At 37.2% G+C, this 13,977-nt stretch overlaps 3 protein-coding genes and 1 non-coding gene across 4 annotated transcripts; 2 read left to right on the top strand and 2 right to left on the bottom strand.

Annotated features, from left to right (window-relative positions):
• Positions 1 to 289: 289 nt before the first annotated feature.
• Positions 290 to 362, bottom strand: Trnaf-gaa (transfer RNA phenylalanine (anticodon GAA)). The gene has a single exon. It is a non-coding gene; the product is annotated as a tRNA-Phe (tRNA).
• A 1,569-nt stretch (positions 363 to 1,931) lies between these two features.
• Positions 1,932 to 5,494, top strand: LOC135074802 (uncharacterized). Its single transcript, XM_063969182.1, has 4 exons — positions 1,932 to 2,018; positions 3,271 to 3,341; positions 4,708 to 4,873; positions 5,340 to 5,494. Exons 1-4 carry the CDS (start codon positions 1,943 to 1,945, stop codon positions 5,492 to 5,494), a joined length of 468 nt encoding a protein of 155 aa, XP_063825252.1. The 5' UTR covers positions 1,932 to 1,942.
• A 1,902-nt stretch (positions 5,495 to 7,396) lies between these two features.
• Positions 7,397 to 9,538, top strand: LOC135074801 (uncharacterized). The gene is made up of 3 exons (XM_063969181.1): positions 7,397 to 7,485; positions 8,428 to 8,663; positions 9,240 to 9,538. The coding sequence occupies exons 1-3, from the start codon at positions 7,397 to 7,399 to the stop codon at positions 9,509 to 9,511; spliced, it is 597 nt and encodes a 198-aa protein (XP_063825251.1). The 3' UTR covers positions 9,512 to 9,538.
• Positions 9,539 to 10,353: 815 nt separating this feature from the next.
• LOC135074401 (uncharacterized) lies at positions 10,354 to 12,761 on the bottom strand. Its single transcript, XM_063968679.1, has 4 exons — positions 12,393 to 12,761; positions 11,757 to 11,880; positions 11,257 to 11,283; positions 10,354 to 10,778 (listed from the first exon to the last, which is right to left on the bottom strand). Exons 1-4 carry the CDS (start codon positions 12,469 to 12,471, stop codon positions 10,664 to 10,666), a joined length of 345 nt encoding a protein of 114 aa, XP_063824749.1. The 5' UTR covers positions 12,472 to 12,761; the 3' UTR covers positions 10,354 to 10,663.
• Positions 12,762 to 13,977: the final 1,216 nt, after the last annotated feature.

The following is a 13,977-nucleotide window of genomic DNA, read 5'->3' as shown; positions in this document are numbered from 1 at the left end:
GTAATGAAATGAAGCTCAAAACTCAAACATAGATTCAAAGTTGTGGTTGCTTGATTTCTATCCACATTTAAAATAATTCGTTGGTATAAGTTTAAACTAAGAATAAAAGAGCTAAACAAAACCTACATTGCACCTACTGCTTTGACCTTGTTTGACTTTCATTTGTCATTTTAAGATATGGGATATCAAGTGGGATGAGTGTAGATATAAAAACATGTTGATAACATAATTAACATCTTATAAATACCTCAAATAAAATTGCAAAACGATAAATACTTTATCGAGCCAGTGCCGAAACCCGGGATTGAACCAGGGACCTTTAGATCTTCAGTCTAACGCTCTCCCAACTGAGCTATTTCGGCTTGTGTCATTTTCAGCGAAATTGGCGATCCAACAGTGTGAACTTAGATGGCTACACACGTTGGCTCCAACGTTGGCCCCAACCTTGGTCCCAACATCACTCGTCAAACGTAAACATTATGTTTCAACCAAAAGAGATCCACTGCAGGACACTGGTCCTGCGCTGTCCATGGTCCATCGGATGGTCCAAGGGAACAAATCAATCGAGATCGACGAATCATGGAGCGAAATAATTATGGTATCGGAATCAACATAATAGTTTCGCTATTTAGGAATTAAAAATCTTCACGTGGGTTAATTTATCTCAGAGGTCTGCCACCCTAGACAAGTGGTAAACGTGACAGTTGAAATTTTGGAATCGCATCACTCTGGCGTTTTTTTGTATGGCGTTACTTGGCTCTGTAACGATGGAAGCGATTTCCAAATGGAAACTGTCACTTTTGCCTCCTGTCTAGGGAGACTCCCTAGACTAGACAGACCTAGACCTCCGGCGCACCAGTGTCCAGTGCGCCGTTGGCGAACGACCCGAGGGGAATCACCATTCCCCTCGAGGCTGGAGGGGCTCGCCCAAGAGCGAGCTGTTGCTTGAGACGGAGCCGCGGACGAATGTCCAATAGGACAATAACTCGCGGCTTCGTATCAATGGCCCCGGAGGACACCGTCGGGTTTTAGTGGGTAGGCCCCGCCCTCCCGGCGGGAAGAGTCCCACATAACCCACTGACTGACTGTCCCCATCAGCCGCATTTAGTGTGCGCAAAAAAAAAGACAGACCTAGACCTAGGTCTTAAAGCCTACTTAAATCAGCTCAGTTTTGGGCCGGCTATCGGCCGTCAGCCATAATTAACCGACGCCTCTGAGTCACGACCCGTTGCGAAACTATTACTATTGTTAATTGTTCCAAACGCGTTATCTTGGTTTCTGGCATTTCTGAAATAACACCAGTCCGATTTGCAAATGTAGCGCCATGCTGTTTGCATTTGCTGACTTGTTACAATTTCGTGTTAATTTTCAGATGACCTAGATCTTTCTGATCCGCTCCACAAACTGCAAATAATATTAGGCTTATCTATTTGCTGTCTGTCTTATTGGAATCATAACAAACTAGGTCTTCTATTTCTTCAAAAATAAATTCGGCATTTTACTACCCAATGGATTAGAAAAGGAAACCATTGTACCTACTAAAAAACTTCAATTCCTATTTCTGTAGATTTTTTTCATAAACTGATTTTCATAAGCGTTCAGTTTTAATTTAACTAAAGCCCTCCCTTCAACATGTGGCATTTGTAAAAAACCAATCAACATTATTTTTAATATAGCTTCACTATATTCTAACTGAAAATGAAGTTGTAACTCGTAATGCACAAGCTTGCATCCGTAGGATCCTACACGAGCATTGTATCTCGGATCTACACACTCGGACACACTAACCCATGACTTGGTTATCTAAAATCTCAGCAATAAACCGACAATTCGTTCTTTGATTGCCAATATACGGCTCGTTAAGAACAATCTTAATTGGACCATGAAAGCCGCATAAAGCCCACTAAATTGCCAGTTTTAGATCCCCGAAGCAGTTCTGGAGATGAGGACCGTGCTGGTGTTTGTTTTCTTCGCTAATTATGCGTGGAGGGCTCAGGGGTATATTGTGGGAGCTGGGCGTAAGTTTGTGAATTGGTTTTGTTATGAAGAAACAAATGAGTGACTTTTTTGCTAATGAGACTTTTTGTAACGATAAAAGGACATTCTCTCTAATAACGGCACTTTATGTAACGTATATTACCAAATATCTATTCGTCTAAGTCTACCCCAATAGTTGAAAGGGCGCATCTAACACCAAATCAAAATGGAGATAAAAAAGTTTCAAATAATTATATGGGTGATTCTTAGCTGACCTTGAGTTTAACTCGTAACCGAAAAAAAGTGTTTGATGCGACTTTTACACAACACGACACCTACCTATCGGGGGCAGAAGTACCAAATAAAGAAATGTTGTGACTTTCTATTGAACATAGCTCAAGAAAATAAGTTGCAGCAATATTTATGTCCAGATTAAACTGGTCGTTAATGCAGCGCTAATAATGCCAAAACTGTCTAACAAAAATCTTTTACAATCTCATTTGGAGCACGAATCGTAAAACACGGCGCAGTAGGATTATACGGCACGGTTTAGTGTCAATGGAAGTATTACCATTGATTTCCATCCGCTTCATGCATTAATAAATCATGATTTGTAAAGCCATTACCTCTAAATGGGCCATAATACGTGAAAAGGAGATTCTAAATGCACATTGACTTTAATTTCTGGCTTCAAATGGATGGCCCTTAAAACTCACTATAGAAATATCATTGCGCTTGAGACAGTTAACCTAATCATTTCAATGGCTTCGGTGATTTACATTTCTTGTTAGTCCATCAATCTGAGTTAATTTCCCTCTTATTTGTCTATTTAAGTAGAGCTTAGCTATTCAATAAGCCACGGCTAGTCCTTTCAATATTATATCAAAACCCATAACTCTTGATCCTAGATTATCCTAATGAGCAGAAATCCGAGGCATTTCTCTGCGGTCGCGTAAAACTCAAATTAGACCTGATTTATCTAACAGTTTAGTACGGTAATGCCCTCGTTATCAGTTTTGAAGTGATTGATTCAACGATAAAGGTAATGGAGTCAGCTCATTAATAAAGTAATGCAAAAAGAGACATGTTAGTTCGGGATAGAGATAAGTTGAACTTACAAGTACTGGCGGATAGATAACTCGCACGATTTATAGTAAGTGGAGAGGGCTAAGTCACATTTTCGATCGGTTTTATTGGCATAATAAAGCTAAAGTTTTATGTTTTTACGGCAATTTAATTGACGGTTTTTGAAGCTTGACTGTTCTTTTATGCGTCGTATTTTTTGTTTATCAGTGAATGTCCGCTTCGCTCAAATGCTGTACACAGACAGCAAATATCAGGTGCTTCGGGAAGAAATGGTGAAGGTAAAAAAACACGCCAATTTCACTTATTTATTCTTAAATTCCCTACCTGGGCATTAAGGATCAAGGGGTCAATTAAAGGGATCAATTTTCCTAAAATAAGGAGTTAGTTAATTGATAAAATAATTTGTTAAACTTTTCACGTAGAATTAATACAGTGTGAGTCACGTTAAAGTGTACATATGAAAATAGATGAAACTAGACCTATTTTTATCGACAAAAAAGAGGTCAAAATTTTTTTGAGATTTTTTTTTAATTTTTAATAGAATTTTTTTTCTTCCAATTACTTATTGTAAAGAAAACGTAATAACTTTTAAACTAAGCGGTATATCCTGATAAAATAAAAACAGAAATAATGCTAAATAACAGGCGATACTAAAAAAATACATACAATACACAAAAAATGCCAACAAGTAATAAAAATTGATACTTTTTGAAAAAAATCTGCTTAAAAATTCGTGTTTTTTTGGTTATTTGATAAATTTCTCCAAAAAATGCCCCTATAACAGGTAGTTTTTATTGTTGTGTATTATTCTCTATCGTATTATCTTTGTAAAACCAAAAATTGCATGTCTCTATCCTTATCACAACATTTGCTATGATAGTTTGAACAAAGGCCTACCACAACATTATTCTCCTCTACAGGTAGGGACAATTTTAATTTTAACTAAAATGCTTATTTTACTTCGAAATCTTTTGTTTTTACTTGAAATCTAACTTGTCTTTATCAAAATTACAAATCTAGAGCCATTTTCAGTTTCGTTGTTAACGAAGCGTTGAATGGCGCGCCCGGAGTGGCTTAGTTCAAACGATCATAGCAAATGTTGTGATAGGGATAGAGACATGCAATTTTTGGTTTTACAAAGGTAATACAATAGAGAATAATACAAAACAATAAAAACCACCTGTTATAGGGGCATTTTTCGGAGAAATTTATCAAATACCCAAAAAAACACGAATTTTTAAGCAGATTTTTTTCAAAAAGTATCATTTTTTATTATTTGTTGGCATTTTTTGTGTATTGTATGTATTTTTTTAGTGTCGCCTGTTATTTAGCATTATTACTGTTTTTATTTTATCAGGATATACCGCTTAGTTTAAAAATTATTACGTTTTCTTTACAATAAGTAATTGGAAGAAAAAAAATTCTATAAAAAATTAAAAAAAAAACTCAAAAATTTTTTGACCACTTTTTTGTCGATAAAAATAGGTCTAGTTTCATCTATTTTCATATGTACACTTTAACGTGACTCACACTGTATATTCAGAGGTAGGATTTGTGCCTTTGCTCAAATGCATGTAATTACTATTTTGCTACTTTAGAAATTACAGTACCTACTTCCAACATTGCCCGTAATTGTAATTCCAGGCCAACACCAGAAACCTGGTGTACCACTGTCGCTCGGACAAGAGCGACTGCGACGCAGCCCTGGCCAAGATGCGCTATAAGGCCAGCAAGCACTTTTACGCTCTCTCAAAGGCGGTGGTGGACTATGTGAAGAACAAACGCCAAGCAAGGCCCACTGGATATGTTGGTACGTAGATCTGTAACTGAATTTCGAAATAACACTCAAGTACCTAAGCATGTGATCGTCTATGTCTAAAGTTTCAAATTCCAAATCTAATTGAGCAGGTTACACACGAATGAAAGTCAGATGACAGTGCTTCATTGCTACGTATAGGTTAGACGTTAGAGATAATAGAGCCAAGACAACTGCAGGTGACTTAAAGAAAAGCTTAATATGGTATGGACCTACTACTTATTGTGGTATGAACCAGCAATTACGACACCAAACACCAGTCAATCGGCAAACATTTTATGAGCTTTCAAACTGTGATTCTTTTATAGGTTTTGAACGACACCTTTTCCCTGTTTTCAAATTCAGTAAAATGTACAATAAATTTAGAACCAATTCTGTTTTTAGAACTGTAATATTTTGATAGAATAATATTAGTTAATGCGTCAACTACCTGCCCTACCCACTGTACTTTTTCCACCAGGCTCAGCGACATTCTGCCAGGAAAACTCCTGCGTGACAGACACGGATCCCCCCATCGTGTTTGGGGGGTGCTACACACTGATCTCGTGCGGAGGGAACCAGACCTGGCACCTCGACACTGTAGTCTACAAGAAAAAGAAGACCAGATTCTACTAGAAGATTCTTCTAGAAATATTTATATAGAAATATAGTGTTTCATTTTAGTTCCTAGTCTTTGTTCAACATTTTCATTTGTAGTCTATAAGTAGTGGGCCAGCTACAATGCTATAGATACATCTGTTAAAGAAATGAATGAAAATGCTTTCAATAATAGCTAGGTTTTTCTATCTGTCTAGAAAAAAAAAGGTCTCCCGACTGACACTAATAATAGACCTTTAAACCAAGCTTAACTAGCAAACGGGTGAGGGATGATGGATGAGATGAAACTTAAAATAAAACTTGGGTGTGTCTGCAAAGGCATGTGGTATCAGAGACAGCGCTTTTTGCACCTTTATCGAGAACTCTACATTCAAGTAATCTATACTATCTATACTAATATTATAAATGCGAAAGTAACTCTGTCTGTCTGTCTGTCTCGCTTTCACGCCTAAACCACTGAACCGATTTTGATGAAATTTGGCATAGAGATAGTTTGAGTCCCGGGAAAGGACATAGGATAGTTTTTATCCCACTTTTTGAAACAGGGACACGCGCGATAAAGTTTTTCTGTGACAAACACAATTCCACGTGGGTGAAGCCGCGGGCGGAAAGCAAGTTCTTTATAATTCTAATAACTTTAGGGCATTCATTCAAATCAAAAGAAATATAATCAAGACTGCAAAAATAAGATAATCTTTTTCTAGTAAATACAACACTCGTAATATCAACACTTTGTCTAAAAGTTCATGAAACCTTTGACCACGATACATTACAATTTCATAACAGCAGCACCCAACTCAGATTAACTGTAATCTGATAGCCTCTCATAAAGTATATTTATTATTGCATGTCAATATAAACAATTATACTGCTATGAAATAAGCAGCCGCAGTAAATCAGAAGCTTTCGCCGGCTATCTAGGAGGTAGCTCTTTTTATGGTGCCTTAAAGCACAATATGAGAGAGTTATAAGCTAGAAATGTCATAGAGATAAATACAGATGGTAAATGGGACTAATTGATTCTACTAAGAAGGCTGGGAAGGGATATGAAATAGGTTAGATAAGTATTTATTGCTTACAAAGATTTTTGACAGTAATTAATTTTCAAATTACTTTGCGAACAATTTTATAGGTAACATAATTAGTAATATTAATTAAGGTTAAGCCATATTATGTAATTGTTTGTTGTTCTGAATAAAATAAAATAAAATTCAGAAATGTTAATTAAAACAATAAAGTTGAAAGGTCATCTTAGATATGTCTTAACTTTTATGGAAACTGACATTAAAATTATATTGGAATTCTTATCGCGTACTCATCTTCTTCATATTAAATATAATTTATGCTCATACTTTTCAACAACAATTAACTTTAATTATTTGTTTATGAAATAGAGTTCTCGAGTTTTTCAAACTAATTGAAACATTTTAAGTACAGAGTGACACTTAGTCCAAAACCTCCACTCTAGTGCACAAAAAACCATTGTTTAAATGGCTTACCTAATGACTGTCTCAAACAGGAACCTGCTGTCTTTATTTTGGAAAGAAAGGTAAAATATTAAGTAGAATTAATTCACCCAAACTGTTGCAATGCCCTTACGGCGCTCATGTTACTATGCACTCTATATTTAAGATATCTAGTATCAACAAGATACAAACTTGAGTACCTATAGAATTAAATAAACATTTATTACACAGATGCATCTTAAACTGCACTTACTCGTACCTCCAATACGAACAACATTGAAATAATACAATCGTTAAGCGTGATTAGCTCGCAATCTGGTTTAGAGTTCACGAGCAATCTCGAATAAAAAAGCAGCACCACCTGTTCATTGTGCTACAACAATAAGAGCATTGTTGCCTTATCTGATGGCGAGGGATTTAAAAGAAGCCAGCTGGCAGGGGGCGAGATGGTACGATGGCTGCCGCGACATGCCTGTGTGCGGGGCTGCTAGCCCTCGCGGTGGTGGTCAAGCCGGAGATCAGAAGTAGTTTGGTGCTTAATAAGTAAGTAATAAATTAGTCTTAAAACTATTAGTTAATTTTAAAAAAATGCTGTCCGAACAACGCAATATAGTGCCTAGAAAGGTTACTGCATTTCAAATACTATAATATTATGTAACTAGCTTTCCGCCCGCGGCTTCGCCCGCGTGGAATTTTGTCTGTCACAGAAAAACTTTATCGCGCGCGTCCCTGTTTCAAAAACCGGGATAAAAACTATCCTATGTTCTTTCCCGGGACTCAAACTATCTCTATGCCAAATTTCATCAAAATCGGTTGCGAGGTTTAAGCGGGAAAGCGTAACAGACAGACAGACAGACAGACAGACAGAGTTACTTTCGCATTTATAATATTAGTTGGGATTACTAGCGGCCGCCCGCGACTTCGTACGCGTGAAACCCGTTTTATCCCCTTAGGGGTGGAGTTTCGTAAAATCCTTTCTTAGCGGATGTCTACGTCATAACATCTACCGCATGGCAAATTTCAGCCCGACCCGTCCAGTGGTTTGGGCTGTGCGTTGATAGATCACTATGTCAGTCAATCAGTCAGTCTAGTCGCCTTTGAGTTATATTTTAGATTAATATTTGGTTTAATAACTCATAGATCTTATAATCAAAGTAAGTATGTAGTCAAAAATCTAATCTAAAGTGTGTTGTATCATGATCAGTACCAAGGTCTAAGGTCAGCAACAAACCGAATTAAATAATCGATATTAATTAACAAAAAAATAATTAACTAAGCAGCTTGCCTCATCTTTCAACTCATCATTTTAATTAAGCCCCTTTTTGATCACTAAATCTAAATCGTTTTGAACGATAAATTATTTTGCTAGTGTATCTATAGAGTCAGACACTCTTCCAGAGTTCAAAAAGTATTCGGACAGTATTTTTTAATTCTATGTTACCAGTTTATTAGCCTTTAATTGTACTTAACTAAACTCGTTCCCAGATTAGTAAAAGTGAAGCCAGTCGGCGGCAACTTGGCCAAGGCCTTCGTACCCCTCACGGAGATCCCTCCTCCCCACCTCCCCTTGGCGTCAGGACGGCGGCACTTCGAAGACTGCAGCCAGAAGCCCCCGGCCAAGGAAGTGTATGGAGGCGCCAAGGTGGACATCTTCGGGGAGTACTACGATGATATGGTGGCTAAGACTGTGGCTACGGTGATCTTCCCTGATCATATTGACCGTGAGTACCTATTTATATTTAAACGTACGCGACTTCGTACGCGTGGATTCCGTTTTACCCCCTTAGGGGTGGAGTTTCGTAAAATCCTTTCTTAGCGGATGCCTACGTCATAAAATCTACCTGCATGCCAAATTTCAGCCTGATCCGTCCAGTGGTTTGGGCTGTGAGTTGATAGATCACTATGTAAGTCAGTCAGTCAGTCACCTTTGATTTATTTAGATAGATGAAACAATGGAATCTGGAAATGTTAGGTTTCATACGAAAATGCTCTGCTGGCGGAATATCTACTGTCCATAATCATCACCATTGGCCTCTATTGGTCTTCTGGACAGGCCTTGCCCATATAACATTGCAGGGTTGCCATAAGCCTCCGTTGTTAAGGTTACATTATAGTACACAGATTATTTTTAATGCATAACAAGGCAGGTATTTGGCCACATGAATTTGTTTTCAAGGAATAAAGTTACATATTTCATTTTTAAAGTGGTACATTTTAGAGCTGAAAAAATCTTGGCATAATAATATACTCTAGTCTAGATTGAGATTGTACCTACTATAGACCTATATTTTTCTCAGGCAAACACTTCGAAGTGACAACCCAAGTGCCTTACCTCACCGTGGGCCCGATAGAAGCTATAGGCTACCATCCAAGCACGCTCAAGAGCGACCACCCTGCTGAGTGTGAGAAGATATACCAGGACCACCTAGCCGAAATGTACTCCGATGAGACCACGGACTATTCCGAGGAGTCCTTGGAGATGGCCCGAATGCCGCTGAGTCCTACTGCAAAACCATCCAAATCAGACGAATTCAACCTGGAAGACCTTTACGAGGACTTCGAGAGATAACTTTAAATCCTTTTTGGTATTTTTGTACATTGCTTTTGTATGTAATAAAATTGAAAATAATGTTGATTTTTTCCATTTACTTAAAACACGCTGTTATTTTAGTTGAAATGGAAAGCGAAACTTTAAAATCTTATATTTTAAACACACTGTGTATAGAGTTCTACGTGTACTTCCTCAGACAATAGTCCATGGACCAAGGTTCAATTTCCAGCGTGGAAAAGTGATAAACCACTTATGGATATTTATTATGGATTATGGATATAGAACTTTAAGAAACTTCGTGTAACGAGCAGAAACAAATTTACATTCCATAGATGACTATACTGGGTTAGGCACTAAGGGCTATATTTCACCGGGACACCATGGCGGCGCAACCAGTCGCCGGCTACCAACAAAATGTACACAGCTCTATAGAGAGTTACTCACCTGGTGTCCGTTTGGTTTGCGCAAAGCTGTATACATTTTGTTGGTAGAGGCGAATGGTTGCGCCGCCATGGTGTCCCGGTGAAATATAGCCCTAAGAGATTGATTTGGAAGTTGAAACAATTTATTGTTAAGCCTTTCCATTAGAAAATGAAGGCCTTTTTTGTGATCTCTACATTAGGTTGAAGTCGGTTGAGCACATTAAAAATTGACGTAGCACCGTAGAAGAGGGAATTAAGACCACATTTGATGGTAGAGACTGTTCTTACTTTTAAATTAAACTTAAGGCCCTTTTAACAAATAGTAAACTAGGTAGGTACTTGCTTGGATGAAAACTTCTAATCTCCATCTGTCCTCTAGCTAGGAGGTTCTGGGTTCTTTCTATTCCTAAGTGGGACTTTTAAATAACAACACGTTCAGATCTTTGACACACTTTTAATATGTTACAATTAAATTATTAAATCTAACAACGGGATCTATGCAATTTATCTACATTATTCTAGGATCCTGCACCTCTTTCTTTAGTCTAGTGGCCCGCGCACAGGCAGCCTAGCAATCCGATAGAACACTCTTGGCCGCTTAGTGCCATACACCGTCATAATGTTCGACTGGCTGCCTAGTGCGCGGGGTCGCTAACTCAAGTTTAAAACACTATTCTATAGCTCTCAGTTTAATCACTGAATAAAGAAAGTGGCGCGGGCGCACTGAAGATTTAATTACGATACAACGCTACACCGGCCCAGCCTGCAGGTTGTACTTATTCGGCAACTTGACGTCCTTGTCCTTGTCGTCGAATATTTCTTCCGTGTCATCGTCATCGAAGTCGTCCATGTCGAGTGGATTCCTGAAATATCAAGTCAGAATTTTTAGATAATTCGTTGAATAATAAAAATTATATCCTTGGATGTCTAAATTATCATGTAAATGTAAACTGTCGGTCTATTGTTTGTTACTTTGTCTGTTATGCAAACACTGAAGCATTTTTTTGAGTTTAGTAAAGTTACATTGGATCTGTGAAAGAACTTAACCTATCCCTCATCATTGTGTCGCAAATTCGCAATAAGTACTTGAATATCATTTCTTGTTTTGGTCAGTAATCAACTTTGTAATTAATAAAAACCCAAGCAGTTTTCAGCATGAAATAGAAAGTAAAGCCATGTAAAGCTCTCAACAAATTATTTGTACGTAACTAATAGATAAATATTAATTTCACATATTCTCTACTTTCTTCGGTCTGTCGACATGACCAATGCATTATCGATAGATTAAAAACTGCCCTAAGGTAAAATAACTACCGTTTAAAATGACTAAAATGTACTTACTTATTCCAATCGATCTTATGCCTCTTCCTGTAATTAAATAAAAGATAAGCCGTTAAACTGATTACAAGTTTAGATTATTACAACTTTCACCGTCGATCTGATGACATAATTGATAATTTAAAGTTAAAAGTCGGCCTAATACAAAATGTAATAAGTTACCTACTTCATGCAATATTAAAATGGAAAATGTAAGCAAGATAGGTAAAGATAATGGTAATTTAAAAGCTGAGAAACGGAGCTTTTTAAAGTTATTTACTTTATAAACTGAAATATCTAGTCTTAGAACTACACTATCATTTTTCTTCAAAAAACGTCAATTCCACTGACTCTACCATACTATATTTTATGGTACCTAATATTCAATATATTATGCACCAATTGATAAACGTAAATAACATTTTACACACATATGTGGAAATCTGTGGGAGGCCATTGTCCAGCTGTGAACGAAATTCGACTGAAACGAAGTTCTAAATTCGGCTATTTTCAGTAAATATTACCTGTTAGTAGCGATGTAGTCCTGATCCATATACTCCTCAGATATTTCCACCGACAACGGTTGCCCGCGGTGGTCCTGCAGTATGCCGAAGTATCTAGGCGCTCGCGTCACAGAGAATAAAAGTGCTGGGGAAACAAAAAGGTAGAGTCATTAGTTATTTTAGCAAACGAAAATAATCAAACTTTAAGGTACCTCTCGTTCCTGACGCTGAAACTTCGGTGCCAAGATCTTTGACTTGACTAACTAACGTAGGATGATAATCTCTACCAAAGAAGGCTGAATAACTAACTCAGCGCAGAGAAAAGTGCGAATTTGGTACAGGTACCTAATAAACTAATAGTAATAATAGGAACTAGAAGCGTAGCGTAAAATGTCCAAGGATATTTATTTATTATTTATTTATTATAAAACTTTCAAAATATACTCTAAGGCTAAGGTTCCACCAAAGATTTACGAAATAATTTGCGATAAGGATGGTCACAACTTAAGCAATGATTAACAATACAGGGTTTAGGTAAATAGTATACCAAGCATATGTTAACATGTATATGCTAGTGTCGGCTTGGTATAACATTTACCTAACACCCTGTTAATAAAAATAAATAATTGTATTGTATATAGGTATCTTGCAACTTACAATCATCAACGCCACAAATCCCTCGAATTATACACAAAACAATGAAAACAACATGCAACTTTAACTTCGATTCACTCATTTTTGTCGTTTTAAAAATATGACTTAAGACTTAAAGAAAATTATAATAATTTATTATTTAAAAGGTTCAAGTCATGCTAGCACACAGCGGAAGTTTTAATCCATCCGTCTAACCGATTGAAAACTTGACTGTTTCTTCAACATGGCGGTTGGAAATGGTCGGTTTTCGGCCACACAGTTTTAATGCCAATATTCGTAATGTTTCTAATAAACTTCCTCGATGCAGTAGTTTAGAAAACAGCCCTTGTTTGGTGTTTTCCAAAATTGCGTCTAGGTGGGGAGAACAATTGAATTACACAACTCATGGGCACGTGATTTGAAGTCACGTGACAGGTGAGACCATATTTTTATGAATAAGTAGAAGTAGGCATACTATTTTGTAAGCTGTCGTTCCAACTGAGACATGACAGACATCAGAGCCAGAGAGCCAGGCTAGATCCCGGGCTGGATTTCCAACGGGGGCAACATTTACTGCTCGTTTCCGTTTCTAAGTCCGCCTTCCTACCAACATCTTATCTACTAGTATGAGATCCCGCTATACAACGACCTTCACCGAGATGCTTATTTGATGAAACATATTTTATATTCAATTTAACATGTCAATAATTATATTGCTTAAGGGTTGCCTAATAAATTTCAGTACAGGATATGATTAATTAATCATTAAAAAAAAATTTTTTTATAAATATTTCATCGTTTTGACTATTAAACAAACTCCATACCAATCGAAAGTATGAAGCCCATAGAATATGCAAACGTTAGGTTGCCTATTCTTTTCCAGTCATAACTCTCGGGTTGCCAGGTATAAACAGGTAAATTGATAGAACATTTTGCACCGGTCTGATAATTTAATCAAATTTAAATGAAAATAAAGATTATTTAATTATGAACACGGTGGTATAGGGTTGCCTGCGAAAAATCAGTCCTGAATGACGGTTGTCGAATTTTGTAAAGTAAAATTAAAACTGAAAGGTGACATTTTTCGAGTAGTTGGCAACATTTGGGAAAGACGAGTTGTATGAGGCGTTTGTGTGTCTTGTCAAGAGGTATCGCTTGGGTGAAGAAATTTCTCCAGTGTTGCCATGCTTTGGGAGATTTGGTCCAAAAATGTCGAAAGTGGATATAACGACTTCCGGTCAAAAATTTAGATGCCACCTCCTGTAAAAGGGTCGTGCAAATGATATTTGACCATTTTCATCTCGATCACCTGGCAACACTGGCAGCTACGGGGAAAAGTATTTTTTTTCGACATGGGTGTCTTTAATGTTAAGGACGGACAGAAGGAGATATGGCAGAAAATATCCAAAAATGGGGTTTGGTCGGTTATACGACCCAGATTATGGGAAAAATCCGAAAATTCAGAAAATCAAGATGGCGACCGAGTGAGCGGTCATTTTGTAAAAAGTTTCAGATTTCTGATTTTTCGAATGCATTTTTTGGGCAGTTGGCAACATTTGGGAAAGTCGAGTTGTATAGAGCGATTACGTAGTTTGCTAAGGAGTATCGT

Source organism: Ostrinia nubilalis, chromosome 9 (assembly GCF_963855985.1).
Source record: "Ostrinia nubilalis chromosome 9, ilOstNubi1.1, whole genome shotgun sequence".
NCBI classification, from domain to species: Eukaryota; Metazoa; Arthropoda; class Insecta; order Lepidoptera; family Crambidae; genus Ostrinia; species Ostrinia nubilalis.
This window is presented reverse-complemented; position numbering and strand designations above follow the sequence as displayed.

Bases quoted from the DNA above. Each gene is read 5' to 3' on its own strand.
- LOC135074802 (XM_063969182.1), top strand. From the start codon at position 1,943: ATGAGGACCGTGCTGGTGTTTGTTTTCTTCGCTAATTATGCGTGGAGG. The intron at 2,019-3,270 runs GTAAGTTTGTGA...TTTGTTTATCAG, and splicing joins GTATATTGTGGGAGCTGGGC to TGAATGTCCGCTTCGCTCAA. The intron at 4,874-5,339 runs GTACGTAGATCT...TTTTTCCACCAG, and splicing joins AAGGCCCACTGGATATGTTG to GCTCAGCGACATTCTGCCAG.
- LOC135074801 (XM_063969181.1), top strand. From the start codon at position 7,397: ATGGCTGCCGCGACATGCCTGTGTGCGGGGCTGCTAGCCCTCGCGGTG. The intron at 7,486-8,427 runs GTAAGTAATAAA...ACTCGTTCCCAG, and splicing joins AGTAGTTTGGTGCTTAATAA to ATTAGTAAAAGTGAAGCCAG. The intron at 8,664-9,239 runs GTGAGTACCTAT...TATTTTTCTCAG, and splicing joins CTTCCCTGATCATATTGACC to GCAAACACTTCGAAGTGACA.
- LOC135074401 (XM_063968679.1), bottom strand. From the start codon at position 12,471: ATGAGTGAATCGAAGTTAAAGTTGCATGTTGTTTTCATTGTTTTGTGT. The intron at 11,881-12,392 runs GTAAGTTGCAAG...TTGTTTCCCCAG, and splicing joins GATTTGTGGCGTTGATGATT to CACTTTTATTCTCTGTGACG. The intron at 11,284-11,756 runs GTAATATTTACT...ATTTAATTACAG, and splicing joins GACTACATCGCTACTAACAG to GAAGAGGCATAAGATCGATT.